We start from the raw sequence: 23896 nt of genomic DNA, 5'->3' as shown, positions 1-23896 counted from the left end.
CCCTCCACGCCAGGACCCGGGGCGGCTTCCAAGGAAATCTGCATCAGGCAAAGCGGCACATGGTTTGAAATGATAACCTGTTGGTTTCTGGTGACGTATATTTTTTTCTGTGTCTAAATTGAACTATTTTATAAATATTTGCCCCTGGAGAGCACAGAGCTCCCGACCGGGCTTTTCAACCAGCCGCCATTTTTTTCCCCTTCCACCTTCACTTGGTATCTTGTTGAGAAGTGGAAACTCCAGGTTGTATTATGGATTAGTGTTACCTGTGGAGACCACCTCCACCTGCCCATCTTTGAATAAGCTCAAAGACAAGTGAGTGAGTGTTCTGGAATTATAGTGAGTGAGGATGATCTAGCTGGGCGATGGGTGTGGATTATGTGTTGAGGAGGGATGGGACCCTTTAACAGAACGGTGGGTCTCACCTTCCTTGTTTTGAGGAGTGCCCAAAGAAACCTTTGTATTCCTCTGTATTTGCATCCATGTAGCATACTTTTTGCATTGTCCAACGTTTATTGGGTTCATAAGGGATGTTGCTTGTCTTAATTCTTACCACAAGGGACCATCTACCTGTGCTTTCCTGTAACGCACATTTGTTTAGCCTGCCCCCTGTCTAAATAAATTTAAGTGCGCTAATTAACCTGCCCATCTGTGGCCCTCCGGTGCTTGAACTGACCAGGTGCACACTCATCAAAAACATAAATAGTAAATACATATATATTTCTATCATACTTTACAGCAGGGGTCTCCAAACCGGTCCTGGAGGGCCGGATCCATTCCAGATTTTTTGGATATCCCCATTGAGATACATGTAGTAGTTTTAAAAATCTGGCTTGGATCCGGCCCTCCAGGACCAGTTTGGAGACCCCTGCTTTACAGCATGGTAAGGGTTTTCTATAGCATTATATAGTTTTTCCTAAATGAAACATTTAAAATGCAAAAAATGAATCTAGACCACAAGTTCCTAAAGGTTCCTTCATTTCTTCCACAGCTCATCCGTTTTAGCAGATGGTACAAAAGTGCAAACCCTGATCCTCGACATCGCAGCTGTAGAAAGAGAACATTATGGAATTAAGTTTGTCTGTAAACTTCAAAGTCATACTGTTGGGTCTAAGGCATACATTATGTTAAAACCACCAGGTAAGTTTTGCCTTCCCTTTAACATTTTCTCTTTGGAAGGGGCGGAGCTACCAGTGGTGCAACTGTTACAATGCAGCGGGGACCAGCGCTGGGAGGGGGCCCAACTACAGCAGCCGCTTGTGCACTGAGGGCTCCTAAATAACCATGATGGAGTTGCGAAGGAGCATTAAAGAGGACTTTATGTTTTTTTGTTTTGTGTAACATTTGCTGTTTCTTTGAAGACAGATGTCCAATGTGAGTCTAGTCTTCTTACAAAATGCTGCTTATTCTTTTGAAATGAAGACTGGTGTTTACTTTTCTTTCACTTACTGCAGATTGTGAAGATTTTGTAAAGTGAACTATGTGAAAACTTTGCTGGTGTTAAAGGCGAGGCTGTAGGATGCTGTTTGCTTCGACTCACATCAGCATTTAAATACCTATAAATGAACTGTACCTATTTCAAAATAAATAAATAGAAAAGCACACATTAAGATTTATTTTTTCTTAATCAATAGTGTGATGGAAACAAAGACTTTAATGGGATCAAAACATATCAAGACACTTTACTTGTTGATGCACCAATCACAAATATTTTCTGAAATCCAATTCCCACACATCGTTTGTGCGCTATATATCTTTAACAGTAAGATTGTATGTCTGCAAATTTGTGGTAATTTCAATGAAAAATGTGCTGTATCTAAATGATGCAAATCCAAAGAGTATGATGGATGGAGTGTTGAACAATGCAAGCACTCACCCCCAGTCAACTGATCTGGGTTTAATCCATCATCATTCTTTAGCTCACTCCGCCACCCCAGTTCAGAGATGGCCATATGCAAATCAGTCTGAGCCTGTGCCTCATGAGAACAGTCCAGCCCGAACTGCCAAGCCATATCTTCTCTGGACCGGAAACAAGCATCCTGGGACCTGTTTCTGGATAATCAGCAATCATCAGCCAGGCTATCTTGAATCACATGGCAAAGTGAGCAAGGTACCCACGACTGGGCATACCCTGCCAACTTAGGGTGAACAAAGCAAAACCAAAGGGGGTGGCGGAGTGAGCTAAAGAATTATGATGGATTAAATCCAGATCAGTTGACTGGGGTGAGTGCTTGCAATGTTCAACACTCTGTCCATCATCACCTTTGGTTTTGTATGTAAATGATAGCGGCTACCACACCATGTTTTAGTAATATAATTGTGACTGTGTGTTCCAAACTTCAACACCTGCTATATATTACCCCTTGCCAATCTCCTGCTGAATGGGCGTGGCTCATTTGCGGCACTTGTTCTGTGTGTGATGCTTGAATTTTTTAGAATCCCTATGAGTTCAGTGATGTTACGTTGATGGCAACACCACCTGTCTCTAAATGTTTCCAACACTGCTACCTAGTAGGGCCATGGGAGCTTGTTGTTAGCTCCGCCGGAGTCCCTCACCGAATGGCTGTACAGTGCCTATGCTCACTTTTGTAAATGCACTCTGTGCCATTCATCCCTGGCTGCCTGATGCCACCAGAGGTCAAAGAAGAAGTTATGCTTATGATCCTGGGTAGCTTCTGAAGATAAGACAGTCACAGTAATCGCTGTGGTCAGCCTTATGGGTGGAGGGCAGTCAATGGCAGACCATTGCTTACTTAAGACTGAGTGGTGGAACTGGGTAAGTGAATTATTTGATCAGTGTTCGTTTCATTTTATGCTATCAAAAATGCACTGGTAACAGTACACAACTTCTTGGAGTTTCTAATGCACAAGTTTACCTTATTAAAACCAGAAGTAGGAATAGTGATCCTTTTTTTTTTTTTAACATTTTATTTTTGTTGTTGCTATCACATGGTATGCATTGACAATCAATCATTCTGTAGAGCAGCGTCAACATTCAGCTGCCTACGATTAAAAGAGCAACTTTTTATTTTTTCCCCCCCAACATAAAACTTGCTACTTCACGGGTTGCATTAAGTGATCCTGAACTGTAGGCTATTGCAGCATTGGTGTGTGTATATTCGTTCAGCAGCCCTAAAGCCAGTCTCTGATAACACCATTCACTCTTCTATGCCTGTCCCCCAGGTCTCGGGGTCATGCTGTGTATCTGGGTCCTCCTCCTCCCCCTTCATTACTCCAGATCCTCCTCGTCCCCTGAGCTATCCCCATCCTCGTCTTCAGGCAAAGGTTCACAAATGTCCCCCCTGTATGTGTTCCATGGTGTCCAAATTCTGTTCCATTTACGTGGATTATGTCTCTGCTGATATACTGCCCTCTCTGTCACCATGAGCACGTCCATATTCCTGCACCACTGCGCTAGTGTCGGTGCCTCTAGTGCCCCCCAATTTTTCGCGATATCTCGCTTCGCCATCATTACGCCAATGACCACCCACCCCTTTGCATTCATTGTTAAATCTGTTGGGCCCCACACATTCAGGAGACAAATTCTGGGGTCAGGCGTGAACGGGTTCTGGAGGGCTTGACCGATCGTGCGTGTGACACGCCTCCAGTAGTCCTGTATGATTGGGCAAGTCCATATAGTGTGGAACAGTGTACCCTCCTCTCCACATTCCCTCAGGCAATACGGGTGTTGTGCTCTGTGTATTTTGTGTAGTGTAGTGCGGGTGTAGTAGACCCTATGCAGTACTTTGAGTTGGACCAGCCTGAAGCGGGTGGAGATGCCCGCCTCCCTGGGCGACGCCAGGGCTGCGTTCCATTCTGCCTCATCCAGGTCTCCTACCTCATCCTCCCAGTATTCCTTCAGCCTTTCAAGGGGATCCGGTAGGTGGTTCATCAGTTTGCGGTAAGTGAGGGAGGTTGCACTGGACTCCATGTAGTCCGTAAGCAATCGGTCCTCTAACGGGGCTGAATCCGGAAGCGTCACCCCTGGCTCTAATACCGACAAGAGCGCGTGTCTAATCTGTATGTACCTATATGTTTCGGTCACTTCTAGGTTATATTGCTCCCTCAGGGTTGCAAAGGAGAGCACTCCATCCCTAGTCCATAGGTCGCCCACCGTAGAGATCCCAATGGTATCCCATTGATCAAACCCTTTTGAACTGCGCAGGTTGCCGAGGGCTTTGGCGTCCCACAGTGGCGTGAGGTTAGTGATCACTCCCTCCCATGCCAGCCGTCTTTGCGCCTTGTGCCAGATGGCTACTGTGTGTTTGGTAGGTCCCACTAACTTTCTCACTAGTCCTTTGTTGTAGAGTGGTGCCAGAAGGGTTGATGTGCCCAGCTGGTGCCTATCCGGGAATAGTGATCCTTTTGAGACCAGTGGAAACTGGCCAGAATCTCAGAAAACAAACTTTTGCTCCCAGGAGCAATATTGAGAGAGAGGGAATTGAATAACTGTTGTGCACAGTACTGAGTAGAGGTGGGCAAGCCTGCAAAGTAACAGGGAGAGCAGAGTTAACAGTCTGTCTTTGCAGTAAGAGCCCGTCTTGGCTCTAAGAGCCCAGGCACAAGCTGTGCCATAGGAATATTTGGCATGGAAATCGTTCAACACATATGTGAAAATATGATAGAGTCTTCAAAATTTACAAAGGTATATTTCTTTGACATGAACCTAGAAACAATCATGGCCTCACCCCGACACTTTGACCAGAATACCCTTAGTGGCAAGTCTGGTTTTATCTGCACCCTATATCTGGACTATATTCCTATTGTGCAGGGAGCAACATTATAGTCCATTAAGCCAAACACAAGAGATTTCTGTATAGCACACACTCTCACATATTTCAAGGTTTATTAAAAATATTAACAAGCCAGATAAATTAAAATAATTGCCTAGAACTACACAATTTGGTCATATGGCCAAGCCAGGATTGGTCACTGGTTTTCTGGTTTCACCCTGTGTAATTCGGGTTCTAGTTGGTATCCCTTTCTCACTCCTCTTTGACATCAAAGCTCAATGCTTAGCCTTTTGTTCATGGTGCATGAGGTTTGAGTGAGGGTAGCAGGCAAACGCCACAAGAAAGCTCACCTCATTTTGGGCTCAAGGGATCATGTGGACCTAGAGCTGAATCAGAGTTTCACATCTGACTTGAGCCTTCAGTGGCTCACCCACCTCTGTACTTTACGCTGGGTATTCAATGTCTGAAATAAGCTTAGATGTTGCCGCCTTTGTGATACCTGTTTTTTGTGTGAGGATATCCTAGCTGATGTCTATCTTGTGTCTGTGATGCATGTGAGGGTAACTTACACTGCTGCCAAATAATGCACACTGTGTGTATGTGTGTTTACACTCTGGCTTGAACTGCTGTTGCAGATGGTGTCCATGTTCTGGGCATGCGAGGGAAGCTTGCATTGTTTCTAATCAACTCAGTATGTGTTCTGTGGGTGTAAAGGAAGCGTGGACTCCTGCCTGGTGCTTTACCTGTTTTGCGTGTGGAAATCTTGCTACCCATGTGAGTCAATCTTTCACTTATTCACCCCAGTGTTGTTCCCTACACTCCTACAAAATCTAAAATACTGCTTGTTTGTGTGTCTAACTGAGATGTTAAATAGTGCTGCCAAGTGCCACTCTTGCGTCATGTCTTTGAAGAAAGCTTGCATGGGCCCTGCAGTAACACATTTTGACCATGTCTTTCAAAGAAGATTGTGAAGCTCTTAGCCAGTGCTGTACGTCTTATGCATGTGACCCACGGACCCCCTGTGTTGCTGCTCCTTGTGCTCCCTTTCTGTGTGCTTTAGGCCTAACCAAAAAAACAGTTTCAGCTGTCTCAACAGCCTTCGGTTTTCTAAAAAAAAATTATATATGGTCTTGTTTGATAAAATTGAATTTGGGTAAACTCACTTCAGTATTCCATCAGACAGCGTGTTTGTCACATATTCGCTCAGCCTTTCAGGCCAGCATATACGCAACTGGTCAGTGGATTAGTCCTCATCAGACAGGGACTTTTGTGGCAATGTTTGGCTTTGCCTAGTAGACAATCTCTGGTCTTCAGGATGTCAGGTAGTTTGAGAAACAATATTTTGCCTGCTTACTCTGTATTACTCTGCATCCAGAGAAGTCCAACTTCAGGAGATATTTCCTTTAGTTCGACCCCCCTGCAGCTCACCTGCAAATTCTGACTATGCTAATTGAGTAGTGAGAGTACCAGCAGTTGTGCTGCCATTGGTACTGGACTGCAAGTTTCTTATGCAGAGTGCCGTGTATCACTGCTAGAAGCTGCAAAACCATGCCACCAACGTGAAACGGTATTCCTCATACTATGTCATTTCTTTTACTGTTCCAAGACGACAGGCGGGTGATATGCAGTATTTTTACATTTTTTTAATTGATGTACATACGTTCCACAATTAGTTGGCATATTTTCATTTACTTTTTCTTGATTTCTTACTTTATTTATTATAGCATATTTGTGCACTACAAAAAACCTCCTTTTAAGAATGCAAGTGGGAGTTGTTTTTATGCCAGGACAATTCACTGCAAAAGTCCACAAAGATCAGACACACATAGTCTGCAATGCTGATCCAAGTGTAAATTGTGGGAGATTAGATAACCTCAGTGGGCATTCAGGCTTTAGTGTAACTTACTTTTGGAGCATCGAATAACACTAATGGACCAATGCATCAGATACTCAACCTGTGTCTGCTATGCCAACATTTGTCCAAACACTGCTCCTTCCTATTGAGCAGTGTGCCTGTGTGTGAGAAGTGTGCTTGAATGAGTGCAGGATAATTACCATGTTTTGTGAGTGCATTTTGAGGGATGTGCTTGTGTCAATGCAGGATGTATATGGTATTTTGGGAGTGCAGGGTAATTGGTCTACAGGTTGAAGGTTTTGCCTCTGTGAGGTCAGAGTGAAGCATATGCCTGTTTGAGTGCAGTGTGAGGGGATATGCTTATAGAAGGGCAGCAGTGTAAGTGTGAGGTCCCTGCATGTTATGTCTTAGTGTGCATGCACTTTACAAAGGCAAAATCTAATGGTTTTGGTAATGCTTTTTAGGGTTATGGCTTTGACTTGCAGAAATGCAGTGAGTGTGTGTGACAGAATGGTAGTGAATTTTGATATGGCAGATACAGATTCTGTCAAAGGAGGTTGAGGAGTGTCAGATGCATCTGCCAGACTGAATTGTCTCCCTCGTGAGGGAGTCCAGGTAATTTGCTTGCAATAGGGCCCATTGCAACCTAGCTGTGCCATTGCTTGGGCATCTGGTGTGCCAGTTGAACTTCTTTAAAACAAATCCAGAAGTCCATCCCCACAAGTGTGAGATATATATATTACAAAATACACCTTAGAAGTCACCACTGTCTATAGTTAGGTAAGACTTTCCATTTAAAGAGAGGTTTTTTATTTTGCTACAAAATTTGGTGCTGCTTAACAAATCTGCACAAAACGTTAAAGATTCTTCCACCACCCCTCCTTCCTAGAAAGTTTTACACGGACCCATCAAGCGGGGGTCAAGAAACGTGGTTGGGGGGGCTGTCGTGTTACCAAAATATGTGTTTCTAATGTTAAATCCCATTGGAAACTTTGCTTTCCGATACCAAAAACAGAATTGCATCAAATTTGGAAGAAGTTAGAAATTAAAACAGAAAGCGTGCGTTTTAGGTCTCGCCTAGCAGCGCGCATGCACTGCTTGGAAATAGACCTTTAGCCATCAATGCAGCTTTTGCCCTAAAAGTGTGCACGCATTGCATTGCCTTCAATGGCAACACGTGCACGTCTGGAGATTCCTTTGCAGCAGCGAGCTTGACACCATATGTTTGTAATTAACTTACAAACACATAGTGTCCCTGGCCTGCTCCCGCAAGGGAAGGCTGTGTGTGCTCTGGCACTCCTCCACCCCTCCCACTTGTTGTTCTTTGTGTGTATCTAGCCGGCTTGCCCCACAGCTAGTCGTGCCCAGGTACAGAAAGCAGAGTAACGCCAAGCAGCGCTAATTACAGTCACTGCAGCTGGTATCAAAGCCCAGAGTCTCATAATGCAGCTGACATCAGCTGCAGCCGGCGCCAGGAATCGAGCTCCGCAGTCAGGCGCTCTGGCAGCTGCGCCACACCTCTCCCCTAAAAGATATAGGTGCTTTTACGAAACAAGGCACGTGAGATATACAACCAAAGCATAAAACAATGCACTCTCTTGGTTGGTAAATCTTTGTTTTGCTAACCAAAAAAAAAAAATACGACCTGCAAAGTTGCAGACAGTGATATACATAACAAGATACTCCGAAACCGCTGTAACAAAATCCAACTTTTTACATAGGGCCAGTTATCAAGGCCTGGTCTGTTTTGTTACGAAAAGGGAGTGAACATGTTCCCAGATATTCAGTCATGTTGAGGCACCTCCCTCCGAAGTGTTGCCAAGAGGGTCCCCACAGTTTACTATGTTATTTTTTTAGGGCACCCTAAAGACTTATTTTTTTTAAATGTACTCTGGGCAGTGCTTCCTCATCTCCTCTTGGGGGCAGCAGAGGCGCATGCATCTCCCCATCAAAGGCGGACAATTACAGTTCGGATTCGCCCAGGCAACTACAGAAACCCCCTCTGCGTCGCTTCCCTTTCACATAAACCATCTGAAAGTGGACATATTTCATTCTGCCCATTTAAAACTGCTTTCGTTGTTTGAGTAAGGCAATTTTGAAAATCGTTAAGACAACATTTTAAAATTTCTTTACTGTCTTTAACTCCTGATGTTCTCCATTGCAGACATTTTACTGAAATAAATTGCACTTCGTTATTTTTCTTTAGAGAATATTGTGCTGAAAAAAGTGTGTGCACTGTTAATGCCCGGACTCGCCTTCTTGTGGTTAAACTGTGTTTGTGGGCTTTTTGAATGGCCCTTTGTCCCTAGTTCATTGAGGAAATAGTCTACATTTTAAATCTATGCAAATGGGAGGTCTGCCAGGGCAGATGTATACAGTGGAAACATCGCCGTCCGGCCTGCAGCGATTGTGTAGTGTGTGGAAGTCAGGGCTAGTTTGTTTAAATGTGTCATTTCATAATGCAACACAGCAGCCTCTTGGCTACACAATGTATAATTCTCTCCTCCTGTTCTGTGTGCTAATGGTTTTTCACAGTTTAAGCCACAGTTGCAAAGTCTGTGGTATCTTTATTCCATCAAGTAAGTAGAAGAGACTAAACATTTAAAATGCAAATTTCACATTTAAAGTGGGGAGTAAGTGGGCAGGCTGTGGGATTATAGCAAGAGTGGTAGTCATAGCTTAAGATAACTCCTGTAGCACTGATCCCAACATAAAGGGCCGATGCCTGGCACATGGCCATGGCTGCCTGCATCACAAGGTGCTGTGAATTAGCTTGGCCAACATTGGGGCACCTTATTAATATCATACACTCAAGTGGCTCCCAGCCCCTGCATGGCATGGTTAGGGCCATGACAACCTCCTCTTGGCCACTCAGCTGAGGTCCATGCTTTCCCGCTCCAAGAAACGGAAAAAGCTTGAAGTAATTAGGGATTTGGAACTCTCATTAGGCCCATGTTAAACAATTATAGATTAGGAGCTCTTATTAGACGCAGGTTAAACAATCATTGGCATAGCCAATAGGTCTCGCCTCTGGGACCTTATAAGTGTTTAGTTATCCAGCACAATATCCTTGGTCAACAACATTAAGTGTTCCATGGCTAAACACTTATAAGGCCCCAAAGGCGAGATCTATTGGCTATGTCAATGCTTGTTTTATGTGATGTCAATCCGTTCAGCAATTTTTTAGAAATTCCCACTAAAAGAGGTGATCTGTGTGGCTTTGAAGGGATTAGAAATGTAGATATATCTAAACGTTTGGTCCCTCGGACTGGCCCCAACCCTGATAAAAATACTACTACCATTACCAAACTCAGGGACTCTGTCTCCTTGTCCTGAAAATGTTTAGAAAATAAGGTATAAGGGGGAAAGGTAATGGCACCTTAACCCCCAGGCACTTGTGAGCTGAGACCGCAAGAACCAAAATGTAAAAACACAAAAATTAAATGGGATTATTTATGACATCACTGATGACACCTCAATTGCACATTGTTGCATAAAACACACATTTTAAACATGATCATATTGTCACCAGGGAAAACGTACATTTCTTGTGGTTTATAAATCTCTCCAGAACCTTTTGATAGTAATATAGGCCCCTATTGGAAAGTTTTGCCATTAAGTATTCTTTCTCTCTCTATGTATATATTTTTATACATCTGTTTAGGTAAAAGAAGAAGAATTTATCACTCAAAAGGTGTTAAACAAGCAATGCATGCACCTAGAAAATGAATCCACCTTATTTGGAAACCTACTTGTAAGTGTAGTAGAGAGGAATTTATAGGATCTATGCATTTTGCCAAAAACCTGAACCTTTCCTAGTAAAAGATAGCACTGGAAGGGCACCTTCTCATTTGGAGGTGTTATATGAAACAGTTATCACACTATTTGGTGTTATGGAGTGTCAGATGCTAGGTGCACTCCCAGAGTAGCATAGATATACTCGCTTAACCTTCTTGAAGGTTGAGATTTCAAGAAATAGTTTGGTTGTGTTTCAAAGATGGTGCTTCCCCCCCCTGAAATGGCCACTTTTTGAGAAAATATACCATGGGGTCCCAGAGAGTACCTGGGGCCCCAAAGTATCTTTCTGGGCCCTGAACATCTGATGGGTATTGAATTACAGTCTATGTATCTGTCTTGCCTTAGTGGGAGTAATTTGAATGTGATAGGATTGGGGAAGTTTAATTGAACTTTCTTTAGTGAGTGGTCAGTCTAACAGCTGTGCATAGTGTTGCTTTCAGAAGGACTAAGTGTAGTCCTAAGGGCTTCTAGAAAATGTGAGGATGGTTTGGTCTTGTCAGTGAATTGAGCATTTCTGTGTGTGGTATATATGAAGGATGACCAAGTAAGTTTAAAGTTCTGAACTCTGCCACACCATTCATGGACTATTGAAGGACTTCAGTCTTATTCGTCTTTTTCGCAAAATTATTGTGTACTATTACAATATGCAGTAGCCTTGTACAATTCTACCTAGTGTTGTATTATCTCACCAGTCAGTCAGAATTAACATTTGCAGCTTTCTGCATAGCAGTGTTCTAACATAATGAACACTATGGGGCCCATTAGGATGGCGGGTGGATTTTCCCCGCCAGGCTGGCGGTAGCCACCGCCGGCCTGGCGGGGGCAATCCGCCCGCCATCCTCAGCTAAATGCCCCCGCCATATTAGTATGGCGGGGGTGAAAGCGGCGGACGGAAAGACCGTCCGCTGCTTTTCTGCCCCGGTCGCCTTGCGACCGGGGCGGAAAAGGTCTAACATGGTGGCAGTGTCTATTTGACACCGCCAGCCCTATTGGGATGGCCCAGGATAGATGTCGCTGCCACGGAAAGGCATGCGGTCTTCACTTCGGGGGCCCCCTGCGGGTCCCTGGAGTGAAGGAGAGGTGGGGGGTGCACAGGGGGGTACCTGTGGTACCCCCCTGCATTTGCACTAACAAAGTGGGAGGCACCATGCGGTGCCTGCCGCTTTGTTAATGCAAATGCATTTGTTCATTTTTTAGCATTGTGGCGGGCGCATCCTGATGCCCCCCACCGGACCACCCCCTCATAGCGGGCTGTCCCAAAGACCGATAGGATGGTGGGTGGACTAAGTCCGCCCGGCATCCTAATGACCCCCTATATGTTATGCCCCATCTGTCGTACTTCAAAAGAGTGCAATACCATAGTAACCAATATTCCGCTAGACTTATTGTCAATCAATAATGGTATAATAATCAAAGAAGCGATACTTCTGCATCCAGAACGTATCCATAAATAATAGTGTACAGATTGCAAAGCAACGTCGTCCCATCTTTGTAGTATTGCTGAATTATAGTGTACCATCATTTCAATCAGTACTACTCCAACCTCATTGTATGTTTGTATAGAATTGCACTATGACATCAGGAATGCACCTCCACCCTCACAGTGTTCCTGCAGAGTAGCTTGGCATCAAAGGAGCACTGTCCTTTCACCATCACAGTATTGCTGCCTAAATTCATACCATTGCTCAGAGCAGTGTCTTGCCACAGCACAGTGATGCTGCAACATAGTGCACCATTAGATAAAGGAGTATTCTTCCATCCTCAAAGTATTACTGTTTAATGTTGTACCATCACAAGAAGCAATTAACCTACATCCTCACAGATTAACAATAGCATTCTACCCTCACCAAGCAATATGTTTTCATTATTACAAAATGACAAACTATTAGTGTACAATCACACCCCATAACATCACTGGACTTAGGTACTACTCCACAGTATGATACCTTCACAGAACAGGATGCCTGTCCTCTTACAGAATTATTCCACACTAGTTTATAATCAAAATGTAACATCCTCACCCAATGCATTTTTACTTCATAATATTAAATCATCCCCGCAAGCCACTATCCCTCTACCCCTGCAGAATGGCAGTCTAATATTATGGCTTCAATCAATATACCTGCATTCTGGCAATAATAGAGTTCTGGTACACATGAACACCAGGTGTTGTCCCTCAAATCATATTACATTAGAGCAATGCTGCCCCCTCACTGAAGTACTGTGTAATACACCGTAACGCTACCATATCCATTGACTCACTACTAGAGAGTTAAGTGTTTGACCCTTCTGGTTAGGGGCCACACCACTTCTTAGTAAGACACATAAATAAAACACAGCCCTCGCGCTGCTATATCATCACCCACTATAAATCCCACTCGCACATCCGCTTGTCATTGAGCTTATTCAAAGATGAGCAAATCAAGGTGGTCTCCATAGGTAATACTACTCCATACTCCAACCTGGAGTTTCCACTTCTCAATGCAAGGCACCAGATGAAAGTAAAATGCTGCTGACAAGTTGACAGTTTCTTTATACCCTCAGTGTTACCACATCATAGTGTACCATCGCATCAAGCTTTGTGCTAGCATCATCATAGTTTCCCTCAATAATGGTAAATCATTAGATAGTGCATTATCTATTCAATTTAACATATTTGCGGCATGTTTAAATAATAGCGTCACTGAAAACTACATTGTCTGCACCTTACATTATTAACACATATTATTACACCACAACACTAGGCCATATGTATCTTTCCTAACAGTGTTTCTGCATCATAGTGTACTATCGGAAGCAAAGCCTTGCACCCTTAAACTATTAATCCATTGTTGGAGAATCTGCCATTGCGACTCTTTTGGTTAAGTTTCACTAAGCTTTGAAAGTCTGTTTAAGTCTAACCTTAAAGACCGCTTAAGCAGACTCACCAGTCTGTTGTTTTTTAAACAAATTCTTGCATAATATCCATACATAGAGGATCTTTTGGTCAGTGGGTTTCTTTCATTGGTCTGTTGAGTTGATGCAGTGTGAGTGTGTTGCACAAACGCTTTACACATTGCCTCTGGGATAAAGCCTGACTTTCATTTTGCCCACCATGGCATTAATTGTCTGTCACATTTTGATTCTACCCATCACATCTTAAAGCATGTGGCAATGGATCATCCCATGCTATCCATTGGCTGCCTTTACTGTGAGTACCTACCCCCTTGTGCTAGTTGTTCACGTCTCCTTAAAAATGTTTTACTTTCTCTACAGAGCTCTTTCTAAATTATCTTTTTAAAACAGCTATTTATTCTGCTTGCTCTTCAGGTGCCAATCTCGCTGCTGATTTATTTCTGGCCTCCTTTTTAGGTCTGGCCTAAAGGATGCTTTGAAATATCATACTAAAGTACATACATATCTAGAGGCTCTCAATCAACACTTTTTTCACCATTGGTTTGTTCAAATATAACTCAACTTCAGCTTACAAGCAATTCTGTCCTCCTCTGAGGATCTCTGGAGGCTGTATGGTATAACTGCAGCATTCCTGGTTCCAGTTTGGTTGCCAGTAACAACCTCATGGTAACCTGTGTAAAAACAGGACCCGCCTTTAACATCTTGTTGGGTTATTTGGAGGCTCATTTCTCCTTGTCAGCTGATAAAGAAGTTCCTAATACATTCCACAAAAGGTCAAATCTAAGCTGATAGAAAGAAAGATGTGGGAATATAATGCCACTGTGGAATGATCCATAACGTGTTTAATAATGTCTCATGCCAATAGTGGAAGAATGCTGACCAGAGGCTCCTTAAAAATGTATGGAGTATATATTGACTACACTATATTTTCTAAAGTAATGCAGTTACCATTGCACACCAAACCCAATACTTGAGCAAACACCATTACAAGTTAATCCTAAAACCACACATTCACTCTCATTATTTTTTTTTAATTGTACATGCATTCAATATTGCCATATAAAAGACTATGTAAAGGCCTGACTTGTTGGCTTTCCAAATGCTTGTTAAGGTTGCTGTTATAAAGAATGTATGCAACAGTCTTTCATTCCACATGCCTGCAATTTAAGTGCTTAATTGTGTGATCATTTCTTATTTGTCAGCAGCATAAAATGATGGTAAAATGCATGGCAAAAATGAAAGTTTTTTTTAACACTAGTAAAACAGCCACATCCGTATTTTTTAATTTGTTAATTGTAAGCATATAGGTCAGTTTCTTTTTTCTTTTTTGTGACATATGCTTGCAATAAACAAATATTAAAACAAGAAAACAACCTTTGCACCAGCACACTAATGTCAGGCGTATTGGTTTTGCTACTGCTTGTTTTGACAATAACATTGACATTGTTTGATGAATCTGCATAAAATGTGGCTGTTAGAAATGGGATTTCTGGTTGGCTAGGGCATGCGCCTAAGCCAGGCAGAAACTACCACTTTAGTTAGGGCAAGGGAGTTACAAGCAGAAGATAACCCCTGCTCACCCCCTTGATAGCTTGGCCGAGCAGTCAGGCTTTATCCCAGAGTCAATGTGTAAAGCGTTTGTGCAACACACTCACACTGCAGCAACACACTAGGCACACCACAAAAAAAACTCCACACAAGGTTATATAAAAAAATAGCCTTTGTATTATCATAAACACATTAGAATCATAATCACACAATATACACTGTGTCCACTGGCACTAGGCAATATTCACAGGGGATTATATACAGGACAGGGCCAATCGGGCCACTGCCAGAACCATCAGAACAGGTACGTAGATATTAAACACAACCAGTAACTACTGGCACAATAATGACCTCAGCATTATCACCGTCACACTAGACACCCTTCTAAAATATCCTAGCATGACATTAGGCATATCCACATTAGGCCCAAACCTCAATTGCATAAACACATTATGCACTTGGCCTCACCAGCAGAAACACATTATGCATAAACATCCTAAACATAAACACATTATGTCCTAGGCATCACAAGCTTAAATCACATTACGCAATCACATTAGGCATGGACATATTATCCATTGGTCATCACGTTCGGGCCTTGCGCCTTACCAACATAGAACTGACCCCCCCGGGCAACTGGCCTTTCTCTGGGGCTCAAATACCCTCTGTCCCAAAATGTCAGGGCGCTAAACTGCCTCTGGCAGTAAGAGCAAAGTACGCAACTGCTCTCACGGCAAAGTCAGGAAAGAGGAATCCGCAAACAAATCGCTTTGGTTCACTGTGTCAATAATTTCGCACTTTGCCATGTATCTACATTTGGGGCCAGATGTAGGAGCCCAAATACCGGTCAGTAACGGCCGATTTCGGCCGTTACCGACCGGTATTTAGGAATTGGCATGTAGGGGCCCTATTTTACCGATTCGGTAAATTTACCGAATCGGTAAATTTACCGAATCGGTAAAATACCGAATCGGTATTTTTACCGATTCGGTAACTTCCTGATGTAGGTGGGACTCTTCTGAGTCCCAAAGTCCTTACAGATTCGGTATTTTACCACCCAATCTAATTGGGTGGTAAAATACCGAATCCAGGTGTGCATGCACATGTGTGCATGCACACCTATGCCATGTGACAGACAGACATGCCCTTAGGGCATGTCTGTGTGCCACATGGCACACATGCCTGTATTTGGGGTGCTAGAGGGTGTCAAAGTGACACCCCCTGCACCCTTGCTCGAAATGGTATTTACCGAATCGGTAAATACCGATTCGGTAATGCCCATTGATTCCTATGGGCTTCAATGCCCATAGGAATCAATGGGCATTACCGAATCGGTATTTACCGATTTTTACAGAATCGGTAATTCAATTACCGATTTTACCTAAATCTCCCCCTTCTATTTTACCGATTCATAAATACCGAATCGGTAAAATTCGGTATTTATGAATCGGTAAAATAGAATTACCTACATCTGGCCCTTTGTTCTTTTAAGTGCAGTTTGGTGCTTCTCTCATGTTGGAACCATAGGTCTCGACTCTCTGTATATGTATCTGTGGTTAGTAGATACATGCACTCAAAAAATGACAACACGCAAAAGAAATAACAGTTGAACGTTAAGTACTTTTCTTGCTAAACACTTGCAGTATCTGCGTTATTGCTTTTTTAAGGTAATCTTCATATATTTACCTTCTCATTACAAACACTCTGTCTAGCAAGTTAGAAATCATGATTTGAGATGTATTGTTTAAAAAATGTTTCTTTTTTTTAACAGAATAGTTGTTCTAATGACTATGTTGCCTTGTCCTTTACCCACAGCTCCAGACTTACAGGCGCCTTTGATCGCAAGCTTTGTTGCACTTGCCTTTGTCATTCTTATTGCTGTAGCAACATACAAGTTGTTCAAGATCGACATTGTACTTTGTTACCGACATTCCCTTTATCCGATCATAAATAAAAAAGGTATGTTTGAAGGATCATAAACGTTCTAATTGAGTTTAGTTTATTTACAGCCTTCTACTGTTGTTCTGAAAGTTAGTTTTTTATTCTTCTTTCCAGTGCCTTGAACTTTTTCTTTTTTTTTAAGCATCTAATTTAGCACCCTGAAGGATGAAATGTGACTTTCTTCGAGTGTGCTACAGCCTCCATGTACATAGTTACCTGTGTTAAGGAATCATGCATACTGTATTTTTTTAAACCTCGGTGTGGAGAGCATTGAAATGCTAGTACAGAACCCCTGAAATTGGACCCAACACAGATTAAACGAAGTGCCTGGGAATTAAACTGCGACTGAGGGGTTCGATAACAAATGGAGGGCCTGAAGTTTGAGGAAAGTCTGGTAGATACAGAAAACTCCTATAGATACTCCCATTTGCATAATGTTAAGAATGTGCTTTATATAATGTACTATGTTTCAGAGTGGAATGTATTTTATGATAACTTTAATAATCAGGTCGATTTCGTCACCCATGATTTTAAATCCAGACATATGGCCCCAGAGAGGTGCGATTGCTGCTGGTCTGCACCTCAATATGATGATCATATTCCCTTTTTCCTGATGGTCATGTTGGTGGCCTCACGGCAACCCTGTTTCTGAGGCTAAACCTTACCAAAAGCAAATTTGTTATTTATGCCAACAAGTAAATGGAAGCAAAATTGTGCAGACTTGGTTATTGACTATTGAGGTGGAATATTCTCTACTACAGAGTGTAAAATAATTGGTTAGCTTTGAAAAACATACCTGGCTAAATATCTTTCCACCAAATAAGGGGCAGGATGAAGAACATAATCGTCGCAGAAAGTGGTCGCGAATCGGGCATCTACTTTTCGCGGCCTGTATTTGAATTTGCGAATGACCCATGTACTATATATTGCTTTGTGAAATCATCAGGCACATGGCGTTGCAGAACAACCTGCCTAATGAATATTTATTACACAGGTTTGTAACCCCCCTGTTGATTGGTTATAATCACAGGAATGGGGGCCTGCAAGGGACGCAGAGCAACATCCCTGTGTTTGCATTCGCAAACGGAAACCTTTTAAAAACACATTTTTAAGCAGCCTGTGTCCCTAAAGCCAGTGATGCTTTGAAAACCTAATTTTTCCATTTTGGAAAATATTAGATGAAGCAGACAGTGGTCCAGTGTTGGATACCCTCTGCCCCCCACCCCCTCATCTCCCCTCCCCACTACCAAGAAGATCCCCAAGGGGGTTCCCTAATCCATTTGCAAAACAGGTACCACCTCCTCTGAGGTGGTCATAAATGATCATATGGCTGAGATACCCGCCACCCCCTCTCAACACAATCCCCAAGAATGGGAACACGGAAACACTTCTGAACTTTTGGAAGGTGGGAGGGAGTTACCCTCCCGGCCGTATTTATTAAAATATGAAACAAAATTAAAACATTAAAAATAACAGTTTCATATCATGTACAATTTCATTTCCACATTACGATGTTTTGGCTGACCTTAACATATTTCTAATACAAAGGTTCTCCTAGCCGATACTAACATCCTACAAATGCATTTTTAAATTGAAATTGTACATCCTAACGTTAAGGGCCAACGGCAAGGTCGTAACCGGTGTCAGATCCCTAAACCAGAACTCCGGCCTCACTTGTGAGGGGCGGCCGCACAGAGGGCTGCACCTCATGTGCACATACCAATTTCCCTTTTCTTGACGGGGGCCCCAATTAACTCGACGCCATCTTATTGGTCGTCCGAGGACTCGTGTGAGGTGTCTAGAAGGTAGCGTAGACCCCCCTCCCCACCCCACACAACTTACCACATCTGCCGTCGCAGATGTCGTGGCCCCGGGAAATTCCCAGGAGGGGCCCGTAGCCCCTCCTATCCAGGGAGGGGCCTTGACCGCCTTCCCTTTCCTTTCGGCGTCCCCTCCTTAGAAGGGACCGCCTCCCCATTGAGGGGCCAATGGCCACCTCCCCCCGGGCGCTCCCATCCGTAATGGGTGACGCCCCCCCCATAGGGATCTTCCAATTACTGCTCACCGATCATGACCTTACCGCCCGACCAAATAATAAATACGACAAACTAAGCTAGAGAAACTGAAGAAAAGGACAAAATTATTCCAAGTATGAACTGCTAAACATTACTGACCAACTTAGGTGCAAATACTTTATTCGATAAACAGATTAAACGAAATATCCACTTTATTGCATACTGAATCATAACTTTACTTAGAACGACCTGAAAGAAAAGAATTATCACATCATATAACTTTCTTTCAAAAAACAACTTGCTGTCCTCAGGGGCTGGTGGGTGGGTCAAAATTGGCTCTTCGTTCCGTCTCGAGCTCACGTGCAGCGGGGAGGTGCAGCTTCAGAGCACAGGAACAAGAGGATGCTTCCATGGCTCGTCGCTCCTCTTATCCTTCTTCGGGCGGGCGTAAACCCGCCTCCGCCCGCCTCCGGGGGCGTGGCTGGCGGCTTCAGTGTCTAGGACAGCCCACTCTTGGGCGGGAAAAAGCGCGCCCCGGCTACGCCGCTTTGGGCATACCAGCCGAGACTCGCCTCCCGCCCAAGATGGCTTCCCGGGGGGATCGGGGTACTCCACCATACGTTCGGGGGGACCGAGTGGTCGCCCCTTTCCATATGGCTGAGATACCCGCCACCCCCTCTCAACACAATCCCCAAGAATGGGAACACGGAAACACTTCTGAACTTTTGGAAGGCGGGAGGGAGTTACCCTCCCGGCCGTATTTATTAAAATATGAAACAAAATTAAAACATTAAAAATAACAGTTTCATATCATGTACAATTTCATTTCCACATTACGATGTTTTGGCTGACCTTAACATATTTCTAATACAAAGGTTCTCCTAGCCGATACTAACATCCTACAAATGCATTTTTAAATTGAAATTGTACATCCTAACGTTAAGGGCCAACGGCAAGGTCGTAACCGGTGTCAGATCCCTAAACCAGAACTCCGGCCTCACTTGTGAGGGGCGGCCGCACAGAGGGCTGCACCTCATGTGCACATACCAATTTCCCTTTTCTTGACGGGGGCCCCAATTAACTCGACGCCATCTTATTGGTCGTCCGAGGACTCGTGTGAGGTGTCTAGAAGGTAGCGTAGACCCCCCTCCCCACCCCACACAACTTACCACATCTGCCGTCGCAGATGTCGTGGCCCCGGGAAATTCCCAGGAGGGGCCCGTAGCCCCTCCTATCCAGGGAGGGGCCTTGACCGCCTTCCCTTTCCTTTCGGCGTCCCCTCCTTAGAAGGGACCGCCTCCCCATTGAGGGGCCAATGGCCACCTCCCCCCGGGCGCTCCCATCCGTAATGGGTGACGCCCCCCCCATAGGGATCTTCCAATTACTGCTCACCGATCATGACCTTACCGCCCGACCAAATAATAAATACGACAAACTAAGCTAGAGAAACTGAAGAAAAGGACAAAATTATTCCAAGTATGAACTGCTAAACATTACTGACCAACTTAGGTGCAAATACTTTATTCGATAAACAGATTAAACGAAATATCCACTTTATTGCATACTGAATCATAACTTTACTTAGAACGACCTGAAAGAAAAGAATTATCACATCATATAACTTTCTTTCAAAAAACAACTTGCTGTCCTCAGGGGCTGGTGGGTGGGTCAAAATTGGCTCTTCGTTCCGTCTCGAGCTCACGTGCAGCGGGGAGGTGCAGCTTCAGAGCACAGGAACAAGAGGATGCTTCCATGGCTCGTCGCTCCTCTTATCCTTCTTCGGGCGGGCGTAAACCCGCCTCCGCCCGCCTCCGGGGGCGTGGCTGGCGGCTTCAGTGTCTAGGACAGCCCACTCTTGGGCGGGAAAAAGCGCGCCCCGGCTACGCCGCTTTGGGCATACCAGCCGAGACTCGCCTCCCGCCCAAGATGGCTTCCCGGGGGGATCGGGGTACTCCACCATACGTTCGGGGGGACCGAGTGGTCGCCCCTTTCCATATGGCTGAGATACCCGCCACCCCCTCTCAACACAATCCCCAAGAATGGGAACACGGAAACACTTCTGAACTTTTGGAAGGCGGGAGGGAGTTACCCTCCCGGCCGTATTTATTAAAATATGAAACAAAATTAAAACATTAAAAATAACAGTTTCATATCATGTACAATTTCATTTCCACATTACGATGTTTTGGCTGACCTTAACATATTTCTAATACAAAGGTTCTCCTAGCCGATACTAACATCCTACAAATGCATTTTTAAATTGAAATTGTACATCCTAACGTTAAGGGCCAACGGCAAGGTCGTAACCGGTGTCAGATCCCTAAACCAGAACTCCGGCCTCACTTGTGAGGGGCGGCCGCACAGAGGGCTGCACCTCATGTGCACATACCAATTTCCCTTTTCTTGACGGGGGCCCCAATTAACTCGACGCCATCTTATTGGTCGTCCGAGGACTCGTGTGAGGTGTCTAGAAGGTAGCGTAGACCCCCCTCCCCACCCCACACAACTTACCACATCTGCCGTCGCAGATGTCGTGGCCCCGGGAAATTCCCAGGAGGGGCCCGTAGCCCCTCCTATCCAGGGAGGGGCCTTGACCGCCTTCCCTTTCCTTTCGGCGTCCCCTCCTTAGAAGGGACCGCCTCCCCATTGAGGGGCCAATGGCCACCTCCCCCCGGGCGCTCCCATCCGTAATGGGTGACGCCCCCCCCATAGGGATCTTCCAATTACTGCTCACCGATCATGACCTTACCGCCCGACCAAATAATAAATACGACAAACTAAGCTAGAGAAACTGAAGAAAAGGACAAAATTATTCCAAGTATGAACTGCTAAACATTACTGACCAACTTAGGTGCAAATACTTTATTCGATAAACAGATTAAACGAAATATCCACTTTATTGCATACTGAATCATAACTTTACTTAGAACGACCTGAAAGAAAAGAATTATCACATCATATAACTTTCTTTCAAAAAACAACTTGCTGTCCTCAGGGGCTGGTGGGTGGGTCAAAATTGGCTCTTCGTTCCGTCTCGAGCTCACGTGCAGCGGGGAGGTGCAGCTTCAGAGCACAGGAACAAGAGGATGCTTCCATGGCTCGTCGCTCCTCTTATCCTTCTTCGGGCGGGCGTAAACCCGCCTCCGCCCGCCTCCGGGGGCGTGGCTGGCGGCTTCAGTGTCTAGGACAGCCCACTCTTGGGCGGGAAAAAGCGCGCCCCGGCTACGCCGCTTTGGGCATACCAGCCGAGACTCGCCTCCCGCCCAAGATGGCTTCCCGGGGGGATCGGGGTACTCCACCATACGTTCGGGGGGACCGAGTGGTCGCCCCTTTCCATATGGCTGAGATACCCGCCACCCCCTCTCAACACAATCCCCAAGAATGGGAACACGGAAACACTTCTGAACTTTTGGAAGGCGGGAGGGAGTTACCCTCCCGGCCGTATTTATTAAAATATGAAACAAAATTAAAACATTAAAAATAACAGTTTCATATCATGTACAATTTCATTTCCACATTACGATGTTTTGGCTGACCTTAACATATTTCTAATACAAAGGTTCTCCTAGCCGATACTAACATCCTACAAATGCATTTTTAAATTGAAATTGTACATCCTAACGTTAAGGGCCAACGGCAAGGTCGTAACCGGTGTCAGATCCCTAAACCAGAACTCCGGCCTCACTTGTGAGGGGCGGCCGCACAGAGGGCTGCACCTCATGTGCACATACCAATTTCCCTTTTCTTGACGGGGGCCCCAATTAACTCGACGCCATCTTATTGGTCGTCCGAGGACTCGTGTGAGGTGTCTAGAAGGTAGCGTAGACCCCCCTCCCCACCCCACACAACTTACCACATCTGCCGTCGCAGATGTCGTGGCCCCGGGAAATTCCCAGGAGGGGCCCGTAGCCCCTCCTATCCAGGGAGGGGCCTTGACCGCCTTCCCTTTCCTTTCGGCGTCCCCTCCTTAGAAGGGACCGCCTCCCCATTGAGGGGCCAATGGCCACCTCCCCCCGGGCGCTCCCATCCGTAATGGGTGACGCCCCCCCCATAGGGATCTTCCAATTACTGCTCACCGATCATGACCTTACCGCCCGACCAAATAATAAATACGACAAACTAAGCTAGAGAAACTGAAGAAAAGGACAAAATTATTCCAAGTATGAACTGCTAAACATTACTGACCAACTTAGGTGCAAATACTTTATTCGATAAACAGATTAAACGAAATATCCACTTTATTGCATACTGAATCATAACTTTACTTAGAACAACCTGAAAGAAAAGAATTATCACATCATATAACTTTCTTTCAAAAAACAACTTGCTGTCCTCAGGGGCTGGTGGGTGGGTCAAAATTGGCTCTTCGTTCCGTCTCGAGCTCACGTGCAGCGGGGAGGTGCAGCTTCAGAGCACAGGAACAAGAGGATGCTTCCATGGCTCGTCGCTCCTCTTATCCTTCTTCGGGCGGGCGTAAACCCGCCTCCGCCCGCCTCCGGGGGCGTGGCTGGCGGCTTCAGTGTCTAGGACAGCCCACTCTTGGGCGGGAAAAAGCGCGCCCCGGCTACGCCGCTTTGGGCATACCAGCCGAGACTCGCCTCCCGCCCAAGATGGCTTCCCGGGGGGATCGGGGTACTCCACCATACGTTCGGGGGGACCGAGTGGTCGCCCCTTTCCATATGGCTGAGATACCCGCCACCCCCTCTCAACACAATCCCCAAGAATGGGAACACGGAAACACTTCTGAACTTTTGGAAGGCGGGAGGGAGTTACCCTCCCGGCCGTATTTATTAAAATATGAAACAAAATTAAAACATTAAAAATAACAGTTTCATATCATGTACAATTTCATTTCCACATTACGATGTTTTGGCTGACCTTAACATATTTCTAATACAAAGGTTCTCCTAGCCGATACTAACATCCTACAAATGCATTTTTAAATTGAAATTGTACATCCTAACGTTAAGGGCCAACGGCAAGGTCGTAACCGGTGTCAGATCCCTAAACCAGAACTCCGGCCTCACTTGTGAGGGGCGGCCGCACAGAGGGCTGCACCTCATGTGCACATACCAATTTCCCTTTTCTTGACGGGGGCCCCAATTAACTCG

General features: G+C 44.8%; 1 protein-coding gene across 1 annotated transcript in view; it reads left to right on the top strand.

The window, feature by feature from the left end:
* Window positions 1–23896, top strand: part of LOC147660731 (interleukin-1 receptor-like 2) — a 64955-nt gene that overhangs the window by 2988 nt on the left and 38071 nt on the right. The window contains exons 2-3 of the mRNA XM_086951499.1: window positions 992–1140; window positions 16645–16788. Coding sequence (XP_086807625.1) covers window positions 992–1140; window positions 16645–16788 — 293 coding nt within the window. The remainder of the gene's footprint in view (window positions 1–991; window positions 1141–16644; window positions 16789–23896) is intronic.

Source organism: Lissotriton vulgaris, unplaced genomic scaffold (assembly GCF_964263255.1).
Source record: "Lissotriton vulgaris unplaced genomic scaffold, aLisVul1.2 SCAFFOLD_467, whole genome shotgun sequence".
NCBI classification, from domain to species: Eukaryota; Metazoa; Chordata; class Amphibia; order Caudata; family Salamandridae; genus Lissotriton; species Lissotriton vulgaris.
This window is presented reverse-complemented; position numbering and strand designations above follow the sequence as displayed.